At 42.1% G+C, this 18,416-nt stretch overlaps 1 protein-coding gene across 1 annotated transcript in view; it reads left to right on the forward strand.

Moving 5' to 3' along the window:
- Nucleotides 1-18,416, forward strand: part of USP9X (ubiquitin specific peptidase 9 X-linked) — a 437,788-nt gene that overhangs the window by 373,896 nt on the left and 45,476 nt on the right. Inside the window, 3 exon segments of the mRNA XM_077480883.1 lie at nucleotides 1,961-2,186; nucleotides 2,278-2,407; nucleotides 14,828-15,013. Of these exon segments, the coding sequence (XP_077337009.1) occupies nucleotides 1,961-2,186; nucleotides 2,278-2,407; nucleotides 14,828-15,013 (542 nt within the window).

An 18,416-nucleotide genomic window follows, 5' to 3' on the forward strand; every position in this document is an offset into this window, starting at 1 on the left:
CCCAAACAAAATGTATGTCCTTTTTCCCCACAAATGGAGCTTTCTTTTGGTGTTGTTTGATCCTCTGTGGTTTTTCTTTTTTTGCGCTATAAACAAAGTGACGATTTTGACAAAAAATGTTTTCTACTTTTTGCTATAATATCTCTAAATTAAAAAATATTTCTCAGATATATATCTCGCCAATGTATATTCTTCTACATATTTTTGGTAGAAAAAATCGCAATCGGCGTATATTGGTTTGTGCAAAAGTTATAGCGTCAACAAAATAGGGGATAGATTTATGGCATTTTTGTTCATTTATTTTTTACTAGTAATGGCGGCCATCTGAAATTTTTATCGGAACTGGGACATTGCGGCGGACAGATCACACTTTTGACACTTTTTTGGAACCACTGACACTTATACAGCGATCAGAGATAAAAATAGCCACTGACTACTGTATAAATGTCACTGGCAGGGAAGGGGTTTTCACTAGGGGCCGATCAAGGGGTTAAATGTGTTCCCTCAGTGTGTTCTAACTGTAGGGGGGGTGGGACTGCCTGAGGGAGGCGACCAATCGGTGTTCCTATATACTATGAACACACAATCTGTCTCCTCTCCCCTGACAGGCTGTGGATTTTTGTGTTCACACACACAGATGCTCATTCTGGCTCTGTCTGGATCGACCGCCGGGCATGCGCATCGGCTCCTCAGTAGCGTGGCAGGCACTCGCAGGGAAGCCATTCTGCCACAGTCAGACGGGCAGTCAGCAAGCTGTTAAACTTGATATGTGTTTGTATATGTGAGGTAGATTCTGTAAGATTATAGTGTTATAAAATTGCTTCTTTGCTATAAAGGAACAAAAATTATGCTTCTGGGCTTAGCAAAGGGCAGTATAGGAAACTATATGGAGAAAATAATTCAGCTATGTTTAACCACTACAATACAGGGCACTTTCGCCCCCTTCCTTCACATCCCAATTTTCAGATTTCATTGCTCTCGCAATTTCAATGACAATTGCGCGATCATGCTATGCTGTACCCAAATGAAATTTGTATCATTTTGTTTGCACAAATAGAGCTTTATTTTGGTGGTATTTATTCACGACTCGGTTTTAAATCTTTTGCGATATAAGCGAAAAAAGAGCGGAAATTTGGAGAAAAAAAACAATAAAATCAAATTTTGTCATAAATTTAAGCCAAAATGTATTCTGCTACATGTCTTTGGTAAAAGAAAAATTCGGTTAAGTGTATAATAATTGGTTTGTGTGATCACGGACATATGTACGCAAATGATCATGTACATATGTGTGCAGGTGATCACGGACATATGTGTGCAGATAATCTTTGGGACATGTGATTTTAGTGGAACATATGTGGGGGACATGTGTTTTTATTTATGGGGACATGTGTGTTTTGGAGACATGTGTGGGGACATTGTATTTACACCTTGTGGTGACGTGTGTTTTCACTAGAATGGTGATCAGTGAGTAAAAAGCTGTAAAAAAACAGCTCATACTCACTGATCACCAGCCGGCTGCAGCGATCCGCTCTCATCTCCTCAGCGACGACTTCCATGTGAGGAGAGGAGAGCCGATTGCCTAGCAACCTGATGTTTGTTTACATCACATGACAGCCGTGATTGGACACGGCCATCATGTGATCAGGAGGGCCAATTGCAGAGCCCTCCTGCCGATCCGAGATGCGCCGTGTCCGGGTGACACAAGCGCATCGGGATCGCGATCCCCCTACTTCTGGAGGAACGTCCACTCATAAGTAGAGAGCTCCCTACCCGGCCGTATATATACATTGGCTGGGTGGGAAGTAGTTAAATATATTTATGGTCATTACAGCTTGCTAATTAGGTGTTTTTGCAGTACTAACAATTTAGTTGCATCGATTGTAGGATTGCAGGTTTAAAATGTTTTGTCTAAATACAAAATGCTAATATTTAATGTAATTGTTTTTTTACTTTATTATAGGTATGATGCGTTATGCATCCTACTCCGCCATAGCAAGAATGTCCGCTACTGGTTTGCACATGGTGTCCTTTTTGCTTATCCAAATCGTTTCTCTGAGTATCTTTTGGAGTGCCCTAGTGCTGAAGTCAGAGGAGCATTTGCAAAACTTGTAGTATTTATTGCACACTTTTCTTTACAAGATGGTCCTTGCACCTTACCCTTTGCTTCTCCTGGACCATCAAGTCAGGTACATTTATTGCTTTTAAATGTACAATTATTGGTTTTACTTTTTTATAATGCTACACAAAACAAAATTGCTATGATGGTTTCTCTTCTAGGCTTATGATAATTTGAGTCTGAGTGACCAGTTGCTGAGAGCTGTACTTAACCTTCTCAGAAGAGAAGTGTCTGAGCATGGTCGTCATCTACAGCAGTACTTCAACCTTTTCGTCATGTATGCCAACCTTGGTGAGAAACAATGCTTATATCCCTCTTAAAGCATGAATTGCTAACAATTTTATTTATTTTTTATTATTATTTTTATATAGAACAACTGTATAAAATGCACAAGCCAGAGTAGCATTTTTTTTTTAGGAATTGTGGGTTCTAGTGTCAAATACTTTAGTGTACTTCAGTAGATGTTACAGTGGATATAAAAAAAATCTACACACCCCTGTTAAAATGTCAGGTTTCTGTGATGTAAAAAAATAAGACAAAGATAAATCATTTCAGAACTTTTTCCACCTTTTAATGTGACCTATAAACTGTACAACTGAATTGAAAAACCAAATATTTTAGGGGAGAGAACTAAAAATAAACTAAAATAATTTGGTTGCATAAGTGTGCACACACTCACATAACTGGGGATGTAGCTGTGCTCAGAATTAAGCAATCACATTTTAACATGTTAAATAGGAGTCAGTACACACCTGCCACCTTTTAAAGTGCCTCTGGTTAACGGCAAATACATTTCAGATGTTCTAGTAGATCTTCCCTGACTTTTTCTTAGTCGCATCCTACAGCAAAAGTCATGGTTTGCAGAGGGCTTCCAGAGCATCAGAGGGATCCCTTTGTTAAAAGGTATCAGTCAAGAGAAGGGTACAAAATCATTTCCAAGGCATTGGCTATACGATGCAACACAGTGAAGATATTTCTCAAGTGGAGAAAATATGGCACTACAGTGACATTACCAAGAACTGGACGTCCCTCCAAAATTGATGAATAGACGAGAAGAAAACTGGTCAGGGCGGCTGCCAAGAGGCCTACAGCAACATTAAAGAAGCTGCAGGAATATCTGGCAAGTACTAGCTGTTTGGTACATGTGACAACAATCTCCCATATTCTTCATATGTTTGGGCTATGGGGTAGAGTGGCAAGACGAAAGCCTGCTCTGGTCTGATGAAACCAGGAATCAACTTTTTGGCCATGATTCCAAAAGATATGTCTCGTGCAAAAACAACACTGCACATCACCAAAAGAGCACCATACCCACAGTGAAACATGGTGGCAACGTCATACTTTGTGGTTGTTTTTCTTCAGCTAGAACAGGGGCCTTAATCAAGGTAGAGGGAATTATAAAAGTTCCAAATACCAGTTAATATTGGCACAAAACCTTCAGGCTTCTTCTAGAAAGCTGAACATGAAGAGAAACCTAATCTTTCAGCATGACAATGACCCCAAACAATACATCCAAAAGCAACAAAGGAATTGCTTCACCAGAAGAAGATCAAAGTTTTTGAATGGCTCAGCAAGACCCCAGACCTGAATCCGATTTGAAAATCTGCGGGGTGATCCGAAGAGGGCTGTGCACAGGAGATGCCCTTGCAATCTGACAGATTTAGAGTGTCTTTGCAAAGAGGAGTGGGCAATATAGCCAAGTCTAGATGTGCCATGCTGATAGACTCCGACTCATACCCAAAAAGACTTGAGTGCTGCAATAAAAATGTGCTTCAACAAAGTATTTAAAGCGGGAGTCCACCGGGACTCCGCGTTTTTTTTTTTTTTTTTTTTTTTAAATGCCAGCAGCTACAAATACTGCAGCTGCTGACTTTTAAAATAGTGACACTTACCTGTCCAGCGCGCCCACGATGTCGGCACCCGAAGCCGATCTGTAGATCGTATCTCGGGTGCTGCCGTCGCCATCTTGGGTATGGGAATCAGGAAATGGAGCCTTTCGGCTTCATTTCCCGGTTCTCTACTGCGCATGCGCGAGCCGCGCTGTGCAATAAGGATGGTCCCTGCTGCCTCTGGGATCTGTGTGTTTTCCCAGCAGGCAGCGGGGCACTTGCGGAAAGGGGCGTATTATACGCCCCTTTCCGCAGAGAGCTATCCCGGAAGTGGGTACAGATACCTGTACTGTACAGGTACCTGCACCCCCCTCCCCCCTGAAAGGTGCCAATTGTGGCACCGGAGGGGGGGAGGGTTCCAATGAGCGGAAGATCCACTTTAGGGTGGACCTCCGCTTTAAGGGTGTGCACACTTATGCAACCGTATTATTTTATTTTTTTATTTTTACTTCCCTCCAAATACAATATTTCAGTTTGTTGTTCAACTGAGTTGTACAGTTTATAGGTTACATTAAAGATGGAAAGTTCAAAATTATTTATTTTTCTCGTTTTTTCACATCACAGAAACCTGACATTTTAACAGGGGTGTGTAGACTTTTTATATCCACTGTATATCTCTGTATTACTGCATATGGGATTTTTCCAGCTGGGTGTAGTAGGTTTACAAGAAAGTGGTGAAACACGTTTAACCCTTGTCCAGGGAAATGTCCTAATTTTTCACCCAGTAAAATCAGCATTTTTTGCTGAAATATTGATTAAAACCCCCAAAACATACAGTATATTTTCTGAAGTTAAGGCCCTGGAGAAGAAAATGGTGGCAGCTACAATTTTTGTATAATATTTGTGCAGTGGTTTATTAAAACCATATTTTAACCACTTGCCATCCAGGCCAATTCTGACATTTCATTCCTGCATGTAAAAGTAATCCCTTTTTTGCTAGAAAATTATTTAGAACCCACAAATATTATATATATATATATAATTTTTTTTATTTTTTTTTTTTTTTAAGCAAAGACCCCTAGAGAATACAATGGCGGTCGTTACAACTTTTTATCTCGCACGTTATTTGCGCAGCAATTTTTCGAACACATTCTGTTCCCCCAGTGCCATCCTCCCCAGAGCCACCTGTTATTGCTATCTGTTCCCAGTGCCTCCTGTCATCAGTGCCACCTATCAGTGTCACGTGCCATCAATGGCACTTATCAGTGCCATCTGTCATCAGTGTCATGCGTCATCGGTGCCACGTATTAGTGCCATCTGTCTTCGGTGCCACGTATTAGTGCCATCTGTCTTCGGTGCCACGTATTAGTGCCATCTGTCTTCGGTGCCACGTATTAGTGCCATCTGTCTTCGGTGCCACGTATTAGTGCCATCTGTCTTCGGTGCCACGTATTAGTGCCATCTGTCTTCGGTGCCACGTATTAGTGCCATCTGTCTTCGGTGCCACGTATTAGTGCCATCTGTCTTCGGTGCCACGTATTAGTGCCATCTGTCTTCGGTGCCACGTATTAGTGCCATCTGTCTTCGGTGCCACGTATTAGTGCCATCTGTCTTCGGTGCCACGTATTAGTGCCATCTGTCATCGGTGCCACGTATTAGTGCCATCTGTCATCGGTGCCACGTATTAGTGCCATGTGTCATCGGTGCCATCTGGTATTAGTGCCACGTATTAGTGCCATCTGTCATCAGTGCCACGTATTAGTGCCATCTGTCATCAGTGCCACGTATTAGTGCCATCTGTCATCAGTGCCACGTATTAGTGCCATCTGTCATCAGTGCCACGTATTAGTGCCATCTGTCATCAGTGCCACATATTAGTGCCGTCTGTCATCAGTGCCACATATTAGTGCCGTCTGTCATCAGTGCCACATATTAGTGCCGTCTGTCATCAGTGCCACGTGTCATTGTCCTGGTGCTCCAGGGCCTTCAAAAGTGTAATAGGTAGTCAACAAGTTAGATGTGTAATTTATGCTCCTAGAACGTGACGTGCTCCCTGCATGTTGGGCCTCTCTATGTGGCCAGGCTGTGAAAAAGTCCCACACATGTGGTATTGTAATACTCAGGAGTAGCAGAATTTTTTTGGGGGTGTCGTTTGTGGTATACACATGCCACGTGAGAGAAATAACCTATTACAATGACAATTTTGTGGGGAAAAAAAAATCTTAATTTTGCTAAGAATTGTGGGGAAAAAAGACAACATCAAAAAGCTCACCATTCCTCGTACTAAATACCTTGGAATGTCTACTTTCCAAAAAGAGGTCATTTGGGGGGTATTTGTACTTTCCTGACTTCTTTGGGTCGCAAGAAGTGAGTTAGGCCACCAGTACATCAGATGTGATCAATTTTGTGCGATTCGCACCACAGATTGTAGACTCTCTAACTTTCTCAAAGACCAAATAATATCCACAAATTTGGGTTATTTTTACCAAAGATATGTAGCAGCATAAATAGTGGGCAAAATGTATGATGAAAAATTAATAATTTGCATAATTTTGTCACAGAAACAAATATGTTTTTTTTTTCAAAATTTTCGGTCTTTTTTCATTTATAGCGCAAAAAATAAAAACCCCAGAGGTGATCAAATACCACCAAAAGAAAGCTCTATTTGTGGGAAAAAAAAGGAAAAAAAAATCATTTGGATACAGTGTTGCATGACTGAGTAATTGTCATTCAAAGTGTGAGAGCACCGAAAGCTGAAAATTGGTCTGGGAAGGAAGGGTGTTTAACCACTTAAGGACCGCCGTATTGCCATTGTACGTCATCACAATGGCACAGGCAGGCACAAGCACGTAGATGTACGTGCCTGCCTTCCAGCGGGTGGGGGGTCCGATCGGACCCCCTCCCGCTGGATACGGCGGTCCGTTTCCCTCCGGGAGCGATCCGTGATGAGGGGATGGCTGTTGGTTTCTGGCCACCCCCTCTGTATCGCTCCTGGCCAATGACGAACTTCCTCCCACTGTGTATTGTTTACACAGGAAGGAGGAAGTGATGTCATTCTCCTCGGGGCGGTCTTTTTGACCGGACTCCGAGGAGAAGACTAAAAGTAAGTGCACCAAAACACTACACTTACACATAGGTACACAAACCCCCCCGATCGCCCCCCGATCCCCCCCCCCCCCCCCCCCAGTCACAGTGTCACTGATTGCATTGATCATTTCTTTACTGATCAATGCATTCAGTGTCAGTTGTAAAAGTAAAAACTGTCAGGGCAGTTAGTGTTAGGTCCAGGGTAGCCCCCTATCACCCCCAATAAAGATTTAACCCCCTGATTGCCCCTAGAGTTAACCCTTTCACCCCCTTTTGCCACTATCACTAAGCGATCATTTTTCTGATCGCTGCATCAGTGTCGCTAGGTAGCTAGTTATTTTTTTAGGTTCACCGCCAGGTTTTTATAGCGCTAGGTACCCCGATATACTACCCAATAATGGTTTTAACATCCTGATTGCCCCTAGTTAACCCTTTCACCCCCTTTTGCCAGTGTCACTAAGCGATCATTTTTCTGATCGCTGCATCAGTGTCGCTACTGTCGCTAGGTAGCTAGTTCTTTTTTTAGGTTCACCGCCAGGTTTTTATAGCGCTAGGTACCCCGATATACTACCCAATAATGGTTTTAACATCCTGATTGCCCCTAGTTAACCCTTTCACCCCCTTTTGCCAGTGTCACTAAGCGATCATTTTTCTGATCGCTGCATCAGTGTTGCTACTGTCGCTAGGTAGCTAGTTATTTTTTTAGGTTCACCGCCAGGTTTTTATAGCGCTAGGTACCCCGATATACTACCCAATAATGGTTTTAACATCCTGATTGCCCCTAGTTAACCCTTTCACCCCCTCTTGCCAGTGTCACTCAGCGATCATTTTTCTGATCGCTGCATCAGTGTCGCTACTGTCGCTAGGTAGCTAGTTCTTTTTTTAGGTTCACTGCCAGGTTTTTATAGCGCTAGGTACCCCGATATACTACCCAATAATGGTTTTAACATCCTGATTGCCCCTAGTTAACCCTTTCACCCCCTTTTGCCAGTGTCACTAAGCGATCATTTTTCTGATCGCTGCATCAGTGTCGCTACTGTCGCTAGATAGCTAGTTATTTTTTTAGGTTCACCACCAGGTTTTTATAGCGCTAGGTACCCCGATATACTACCCAATAATGGTTTTAACCCCTTGATTGCCCCTAGTTAACCCTTTCACCAGCTTCACCAGCGATCACAGTATAAGTGTCATTGTTGACGCTGGTTAGCCAGTTAGTCATTTAGGTTCCCCGTCAGGTTTTTATATAGCGCCAGGGACCCCCATATACTACCTAATAAAAATTTGAACCCCCTGATTGCCCCTAGTTAACCCTTTCACCACTGATCACCGTATAAGTGTTACGGGTGACTCTGGTTAGTTTGCTTTTTATAGCATCAGGGCACCCACCATTTATTACCCAATAAAGGTTTAACCCCCTGATCACCCGGCGGGTGATATCAATTAGGTTTTAGGGTCAGGGTCTGCGTCGCCCCAGGCAGCGCTAGGTTAGTGCCAGTACCGCTAACACCCACGCGCAAAGCATACACCTCCCGTAGTGGTATAGAATCTGAACAGATCAATATCTGATCTGATCAGATCTATACTAGCGTCCCCAGCAGTTTAGAGTTCCAAAAAAACGTATTGTTAGCGGGATCAGCCCAGATACCTGCAAGCACCTGCGTTTTGCCCCTCTGCCCAGCCCACCCAAGTGCAGTATCGATCGATCACTGTCACTTACAAAACACTAAACACATAACTGCAGCGATCGCAGAGTCAGGCCTGATCCCTGCCATCGCTAACAGTTTTTTTGGTAGCATTTTATATTTAAATCCGGAAGGCAGTGCTTGGTTTTCGGGGTCCCGTACATGGCTAGGCTCCCAAAAAGTCCCCCACATGTGGTATCCCCATACTCGGGAGAAGTAGCGGAATATATTTTGGGGTGCAATTCCACATATAACCATGGCATGTGTGAGCAATATATCATTTAGTGACAACTTTTTGTAAAAAAAAAAAATTTTTTTATTTTTTGTCATTATTCAATCCCTTGGGACAAAAAAAAAATATTCAATGGTCTCAACATGGCCCTCAGCAAATAGCTTGGGGTGTCTACTTTCCAAAATGGGGTCATTTGGGGGGGTTTTGTGCCATCTTGGCATTTTATGGCCTTCAAAACTGTGATAGGTAGTGAGGAGTAAAATAAAAAATGTATGCCCTTAGAAATCCTGAAGGCGGTGCTTGGATTTCGGGGTCCCGTACGTGGCTAGGCTCCCAAAAAGTCCCACACATGTGGTATCCCCGTACTCAGGAGAAGCAGCAGAATGTATTTTGGGGTGTCATTTCACATATGCCCATAGCATGTGTGAGCAATATATCATTTAGTGACAACTTTGTGCAAAAAAAAAAAAAGTTTGTAATATTCCCGCAACTTGTGGCAAAATATAAAATATTCCATGGACTCAACATGCCTCTCAGTAAATAGCTTGGGGTGTCTTCTTTCCAAAATGGGGTAATTTTGGGGGGTTTTGTGCTATTTTGGCATTTTATGGCCTTCGAAACTGTGATAGGTAGTGAGGAGTCAAATCAAAAATTTGCACCCTTAGAAATCCTGAAGGTGGTGATTGGTTTTCGGGGTGCCGTGCGCGACTAGACTCCCAAAAAGTCCCACACATGTGGTATTCCCATACTCGGGAGAAGTAGCGGAATATATTTTGGGGTGCAATTCCACATATAACCATGGCATGTGTGAGCAATATATCATTTAGTGACAACTTTTTGTAAAAAAAATTTTTTTTTTGTCATTATTCAATCCCTTAGGACAAAAAAAAAATATTCAATGGGCTCAACATACCCATCAGCAATTTCCTTGGGGTGTCTACTTTCCAAAATGGGGTCATTTGGGGGGGGGTTTGTACTGCCCTGCCATTTTAGCACCTCAAGAAATGAGATAGGCAGTCATAAGTTAAAAGCTGTGTAAATTCCAGAAAATGTACTCTAGTTTGTAGACGCTATAACTTTTGCGCAAACCAAAAAATATACGCTTATTGACATTTTTTTTACTAAAGACATGTGGCTGAATAAATTTTGCCCTCAATGTATGACTAAAATTTAGTTTATTCGATTTTTCTTATAACAAAAAGAAGAAAATATCTTTTTTTTTTTCAAAATTTTCGCTCTTTTTCCATTTATATCGCAAAAAAAAAAATCGCAGAGGCAATCAAATTCCTTCAAAAGAAAGCTCTATTTGTGGGAAGAAAAGGACGCAAATTTCGTTTGGGTGCAATATTGTATGACCGCGCAATTACCAGTTAAAGCAGCGCAGTGCGAAATTGGAAAAAGACCTCTGGTCCTTAGGGTGTTTATTGGTCCGGGGCTGAAGTGGTTAAGTGCCCAGTAAGCAAGTGGTTAAAATTTATTTTACTGGTTATATGTTTTGAGTTACAGAAGAGGTCTAGGGATAGAATTATTGCTCTCGCTCTAATGTTCACATCAATACCTCACGTGTGTGGTTTGAACATAGTTTTCATGTGTGGTCGGGACTTGCATGCTTTTGCATTTTCTTTGTTTGACACTTTAAAAAAAAAAAAAAAATGTGATCACTTTTATTCCAATTACAAGGAATGTAAACATCCCTTGTAATAGGAATATGGCATGATCGGTCCTCTTTACAGTGAGATATGGGGTCAATAGTACCCCACATGTAAAAAATAATCTCGGCTGCCAAGGCGGCGCCATTTGTTTGCATGCGGAGGCCAGGCAAGACTTCATAACATCGCGCTTGGCCTCCGAACGATCAGAGAGACTCCGGCGACCACCTGGTCTGCCGGAAATCTCTATGGTAAGCATCCCTGGCCAGCGGATCCATTCTCCAACCCACCGATAAAAGTGGTGAGTTGGTAGAAGCACCGGGGGGGGGGGGGGGGGGTGGACATCCTCTCCAGCCTGTAAGAACGATCAAGCGGCAGAAGAGCCCCTATGAAAATTCTTATGGTGTAGGGAATCGCAGGCTGAAAACGTCGATATCTGAATGATGCCTGTAGCTGCAAGCATCATTCAGATATACCCGCACAAAGTCAAGGGCGTCGTATGACTTACCTTGGGCAGGAAGTGGTTAAAGAAAAAATGCACTAAAATTAAATCCAGTGCGCGCACTCAATATAATACCCTAGTTTTTCCTTATTCAAAATTGTGTGCGCATGTTAAATGGTCAGCAGCTACAGTATCTAAAATTTGTCACAATTGACGCTTCAAAACAGTTACAGGTTATCAGTTTAGAGTTAACTGTTTATTTTGGCCTTTTAATAAACCTTAGCTTCACTAATGTCCCCTACCATGACTTTCCAATAGAATATGTTGCACATTTGTTGAATAATTAAAGAGCTATGTCTCATTGCATATTTTACCTTGATGTAGTAATCTTTCCTCTGATCTGCCTGGCCATTTGTTAGATTTACAGCAGTGTCAAATGCAATAAAGCCTGACTGGTTTAGAGTGCCTTCCTATTTGAATGCTGATGTGCAGGGCAATACAGCGAACTGTAGTCCTTTTAGCCATAATGTTGAGCGCAATGTCTAAAAGAAAAATACAATTGTGGAAGTACAAACAAAAATGTATGTTTAAAGCCGTAGTAAACCCAAAAACAAACATAATATATTGCAGCTTACCGATTTTTAAAATGACGTGGTTGCGCTTTTTTTCTTCTCGGGCACTTTTGTCTAAAATGCACCTTTGGAAAGCAGCATTGTTAATCTGGGGAAAGGATAGTGTTGGACTGGCAGATTTAGGCTAGGTTTACATTGGTGCAGCCGCAATGTTTTCCGATCTTTCAGTTCGATATTTGTAGTGCGACTTTGGTGCGTTTTTCTGTAGGGAAAGGAGATTGCTCAGTACACAGATGCTGGTTAAGAAGCTAACATGCGCCTGTGTCCTGAAAACCAGTGACTCATCCCTGCTATTAGGCAGGGGTTCCCTGTTGATTTTAGAATGTAAGCAAATTAGCCCCTCATAAAAAAGGAAAAACAAACACATGGGGTCCCCCCACAATTAACCACTACAATACAGGGCACTTTCACCCCCTTCCTTCCCAGACCAATTTTCAGCTTTCATCGCTCTAGCGCTTTCAATGACAATTGCGCGGTCATGCTACACTGTACCCAAATGAAATGGTTATCATTTTGTTCGCATAAATAGAGCTTTATTTTGGTGTTATTTATTCACGACTCCGTTTTTTATTTTTTGCGATATAAGCGCAAAAAAAGCGGAAATTTGGAAAAAAAACTATATTTTCTTTTTTCTATTTGAGCAGAAATCCAATAAAATCAAATTTTGTCATAAATTTAAGCCAAAATGTATTCTGCTACATGTTTTTGGTAAAAAAAATTCCGTTAAGTGTATAATAATTGGTTTGTGTGATCAGGGACATATGTACGCAAATGATCATGTACATATGTGTGCAGGTGATCACGTACATATGTGTGCAGATAATCTTTGGGGCATGTGATTTTAGTGGGACTTATGTGGGGGACATGTTTTTATTATTGGGGACATGTGTTTTTATTATTGGGGACATGTGTTTTTATTATTGGGGACATGTATGTTTTGGGGACATGTGTGTTTTGGGGACATATGTGGGGACTGTGTTTGTACTGTGTGGTGTGTTGTGTGTTGACACTAGACTGATGATCAGTGAGTAAAAAGCTGTAAAAAACAGCTCATACTCACTGATCATCAGCCGGCTGCAGCGATCTGCTCTCCTCAGCGATGACTTCCATGTGAGGAGAGGAGAGCCGATTGCCTAGCAACCGGCTGTTTGTTTACATCACATGACGGCCGTCATGTGATCAGGAGGGCCAATCACAGAGCCCTCCTGCCGATCTGAGATGTGCCGTGTCCGGGTGACACGAGCACATCGGGATTGCGCCGCTGTGCGGGCACGATCCCGCTACTTCTGAAGGACGTTGCTGAACGTCCTATCAGGAGTAGACGGCTCCCACCCGGCCGTATATATGCATTGGCCGGGTGGGAAGTGGTTAATGTCATGCTCTATGGATCTGGTATGGATTTTAAGGGGGGGGGCATGCCAAAAAATCAAACAGATGAAGAAAAACATGTATAAATCTATACTAGACCCTTTACAGAGCAAATAGCCCAAGAGGCCAGGAAAATGGGCGGGAGGGGGGCTGCGACACTGCCTCCCCTTCCTGATCCATAGCAGGCCCATGCCCTCAATGTGGGTGTGCGAGGGAAGGGGGGACTGGCAACGCATTTTGTCCCCATGTTGATGAGTACAAGGGCCTCTTCCCCACAACCATGGCTTGTTGGTGGCGTAGGTCTGTGGGTGGGAGGCTCATTGCAATCTGGAAGCTCCCTTTAACTATAAGGGGGGGGGGGGGGCCACCAGATAAAATCACTTTTTTCTTTTACAATAAAAGTATGCAGAGCCACATCATTTACGATATGACAGCCACAGACCCACATGGTAAAAAAAAACAAAAAAAAAACGTCTGACACACAACCCATCCCATCTCTTGCTTTGTTTAAAAAAATTCTGTCCACTGGATATCCTCAGCTGACAGTAGGGATGAGTCGCTGGTTAGGATGCCAGCTCCTAAAACAAAACACACATACAAGCGTTTTTGTTGTGTTTCTATTAAAGTCCATAGGGCCAAAATTGTGCTGCAACTGCACAAAAGTAGCAACTTTTTTCAAAAAGTGCTGTGCTGCGTTGATGTGAGCAGGCACATAACAAAATAATTTCCATCACCCATGTCTGGTTGCCCTAGTGTGAGCCAATCCCTAGATGGATTTACAAACATTTAGCTGAACTCCAGATAACACTTTATAGTCCGTTACACAAACTTTTTTTTTCTTTTGGGTTAAAGGTTTTACATGAATAAAAGCTGACCATTGTAAGCCCCCTTGTTAATGTTAAATGATTTGTCGCAATTCTATGCTACTTTGTCTGCAGTTGATTGGTTAAAGTGGAACTTTAGTCAGAAAATTAAATACTTTTAGATTACTTCAGGCTGGCCCCTTTGCAGGTATAGCTATGTAAAACTTAAAAAATAAGTGTGTAGACTGTTTAGAATCCAGTAATACTTTCACCCTGCTCTCCATATACTCAGTTGCTCTCCATTTTCCAGCATTGTCTCGAAAATGTAGAGACCAATCTGCTGACAGCCCAAAGATTTTCTACAGCGGGGGTCTTTGAGCTTCAGAAAAATGCCATTCTCCAGCAAGAAGAGCTAGGAACAACACTGGAGGCAATTTATAGCACACATTAACTTTAGTAGCAGAATTAACGTGAAATGTATATTCCTTGCTAAAGAACATTTGGTTTCATCAAGTTGCAATGGGTAAAGTTCCACTTAACAGTTTAAAAAAAAAAAACACACCTGCCTTTTAGAACCAGTTGGTTATCGAGCTGTTTCGGGTAAAGTTCTGGGTTAAAGTAAGTTGAAAAAATTAACAGAATTGTTGGCTGTATCACCAGGTGAAAATAAAGGAAAACAGCCTTATAAAAGAACCAATGCAGCTACCACATCGAAGAATTGGTGAACAGCAATTTATTACATTTTTGTTTTGGGTTTAATACATACATTAAGGTGTTACTTTACAATAGTAATGTTAAAGTAATATGTTTCTCCTAAGAGGGTTGTACTTGGCACTGAAATTCACAAATGCTTGTGCCCCATGTACATTTTGCAGACTAGCTAATTGGTGATTTTTATTTTAGAAGCTAACCTATAATAGCTTTAAATCCCATTCTAATGATTAAATAACATCACTAGCAATCTGCATGTTTTGCTTTCGTTTTCAGGCATGCAAGAAAAGACCCAGCTTTTGAAACTCAATGTGCCTGCAACATTTATGCTAGTAGCAATGGATGAAGGGCCTGGTCCTCCAATCAAATACCAGTATGCTGAATTGGGCAAATTGTACACTGTAGTGTCACAGCTAATTCGTTGTTGCGATGTATCATCGCGTATGCAGTCTTCTATTAATGGTAAGTCCTCATGACAGAGATCTAAATTATAAGCAAAAATAAATATCTAATTTGTGCAAATGTAATTTTTTTTCCTTTCAACAATTTTCAGTAGTTTGCGTGTCAGTGAGCATTGCCGCTTGCGGTGATGTGAGGCCTAGGCAGCCTCAATCTCTTGGTCTTACCTGCCCACTTGCTTTGTGCCCTATGATTGACACCTGGAAAATTGTAACCTCTCAACCCACAAGTACATCATATTTGACTAGCAGGCCAAAAACTTCTGGCTGGCCTGTCTTTTACCCATGCCGGCCGTATGCCACATACTCACCCACCAGTCACACCCACATTCACACCTATGCGCAGCTCCAATTCCCATAGCAAAATCGCCATTTATATCCAGTTGAAGCTGTTACACATTTGGTAAGGTTTAAAAAAAGACTCAAGTCCAACCTGTGTGTGTGTGCTTTTATGTCAATATTGCATTGTGTATATACCTGTATGTTGTGGTTGTTTAGGTACCTATCTAATAGTTTTTTTTAATTACTTATGCTCCCTGCTGAAACCACAGCTTTTGAAAGTGAATTCCACATTCTTACTGTAAAGAACCCTCTACGCTGTTTCCGGTTCAAAACGCTTTTCCTCTAATTTTAGTGAATGGCCATGTGTCTTTTTAAATGCCCTTCCGCAGAAAAGTTTTATCCCTATTGTGGGGTCACCAGTACGGTATTTGTACACTGAAATCATATTCCCTCTTAAGCGCCTCTTCTCCAGAGAGAAGTTGTTCAGGGCTTGTAATCTTTCCTCATAACCAAGTCCCTTTTACTAGCTTTGTTGTCCTTCTCTGGACTCTCTTCATTTCCAGCACATCTTTCCTGAGGACTGGAGCCCAGAACTGGGCTACATACTCCATGTGGGGCTGGACCAAAGTCTTGTAGAGTGGTTGAATTATTTTATCTCTGGAGTTAATTCCATTTTTAATGCATGCCAATATTCTGTTGGCTTTGCTTGCAGCAGCTTGGCATTGCATGCTGTTGCTGAGCCTGTCATCTACTAGGACCCCCAGAGGTTCTCACCCCTAGTGAGTAGATTGGATTTGTGTTTTTTTCCACCTAAATGCATTAGTTTACATTTTTCCACATTAAACCTCATTTGCCATGTAGTTCCCCACACCATTCTTTTGTTCAGATCTTTTTGCAAGGTTTCCACATCCTGCGTAGAAGCTATTGCCCTGCTTAGCTCAGTATTATCCCATAAATATTGGGATTGAGCTGTTTATCCCATCCCTCCATGTCATTTATGAATGAATGAATTAAATAGGATTGGTCCCAGGACAGAACCCTTTGCATGTTGGACCATTCCAAGTATTCCCCATTTATCACTACCCTCTGAACTTGCCCTTGTAGCCAGTTTTCAATCCAGATGCTTACCCTTTGGTACATGCTGACAGATTTTAGCTTGTATTGTAAACATTTGTGGGGAACTGTATCAAATGCCTTTTCAAAATCCAGATACGCTACGTCTATGGGCCTTCCTTCATCGAGGTCAGTGGTCTCCAAACTGTGGCCCGGGGGATGGATGTGGCCCTTTGTTTGATTTTATCTGACCCTTGGGATATTCTCCTCCACACAGTCATCAATAGTTGGATAGTTCCTGCCAATTGTACTGGCAATGGGACACTATGCTTTCTATTGATATCAATGATGGGATACTATTCCTCCCACTGACGTCATTGTTGGGACGCTATTCCTCTCACTGACATCAATATTTGGGCACTATTCCTCCTACTGACACTGATTATGGTACACTATTCTTGCCATCGTTGCCAATTATGGAACACTATTGCTCCCCTTGACATCGATGAGGCACTATTCCTCCCAGGGACACCAGTGATGGTCACTATTTCTGCCACTGACACCAGTGATGGGGCACTATTGCTCCCCATGATGGGGCACTATTGCTCCCGTTGATAACAAATTTTGGGGCACCATTACTGACACTAATGAAGGAATGCTATTCCTGCCACTGACACCAATAATGGGACACTACTCCTCCCATTCATACCAACAATGGGGCACGCCTCCCCTTAATACCAATGCTGGGGTATTGTTTACGTCCGCAGACACCAATACATTTTCTTCCCCACTGGCCACAGTCCGGCCCTCCTATAATTTGAAGGACCGTAAACTGGCCCTTTGTTTAGATAGTTTGGAGACCCTTGATCTAGATGGCAGCTCACTTCCTCATAGAAGATTAGTAGATTTGTTTGGCAAGAACGATTTTTCATGAATCCATGCTAATCACTGCTAATGATAGTATTTCATTACTAAAATCTTGTATATTTAATCTCTTATCATCCCTTCAAAGAGCTTGCATAGTATTGATGTTAGGCTAACTGGTCTGTAGTTCCCATGGATATATCTTGGTCATTTTTTAAAGATTGGCTTTTCTCCAATGTAGCACCAATCAGCTGTTACCATACCAGTCAGTAGACTGAGTTCCTTAAGGACCCTTGAGTGCATGCCCCTGGTCCCAGTGACTTATTTATGTTAGGTTTTTCAAGTCTGTTACTGATTTTTTCCTCTGTTAACCATGGTGGTGCTTCATGTGACATGTCAGGAGGAGGATAAACATTGCAGTTATGGTTACTGAGCCCCCCCCCCCCTCCCCCCGTTTACTTCATGAAGACTGTGGAGAAGATTATATTAAAAACCTTTGCCATCTCACCATCCTTTGTAACCGGAATACCTTCATCATTCTTTATGGGACCAATATGATCTGTCCTCCCTCTTTTTTACTATTTATGTACTTAAAGAATTTCTTGGAATTTTTCTTACTCTCCTCCGCTATGTGCATTGCGTGTTCTATCTTAGCCGCTCTGATTACACCCTTACATTTCTTATTGCATTCTTTGTACATTCGGAATGCTGATGCTGTTCCCTCAGCCCTTCTTTGCTTTTACGTTGGCGTTAAGCCACCCAGGGCTTTTATTGGCTCTTTTAAATGTATTAAAACTTGCACTGGCTAATACCTTTATTATGTTTCTAAAGCGCACCCATTTTTCCTCTGTGTTCTTTTTTTCTTAAGATTTTATCTGATTTAAGCAAGGAGCTTAGTTTCTGGAAGTTGGTTCTTTTGAAATTCAGTGATGAATGTGCACTTCCTTCCACCCAGTCTGTCTTGACAATTAATATCTGTGACATCAGAGAATGAAAGATACTTTTCTCCTAAGACCCCTTTCACACCACACCGCCCATTGCGTCGGCGGTAAAACGCCTCTATTTTTAGCAGCGTTTTACTGTTGGATTTGCGGCTTATTTCGGCCGCTAGCAGGGCGCTTTTACCCCCGCTAGCGGCAGCGAAAGGGTTAAAACCGCTAGCAATACGCCGCAATAGCGGCGTTTTGCCGGCGGTATTACAGCGATGA

The sequence above is a fragment of the Lithobates pipiens genome, unplaced genomic scaffold, assembly GCF_037356315.1.
Source record: "Lithobates pipiens isolate NorthernLeopardFrog02 unplaced genomic scaffold, aLitPip1_a1.2 Scaffold_16, whole genome shotgun sequence".
NCBI classification, from domain to species: Eukaryota; Metazoa; Chordata; class Amphibia; order Anura; family Ranidae; genus Lithobates; species Lithobates pipiens.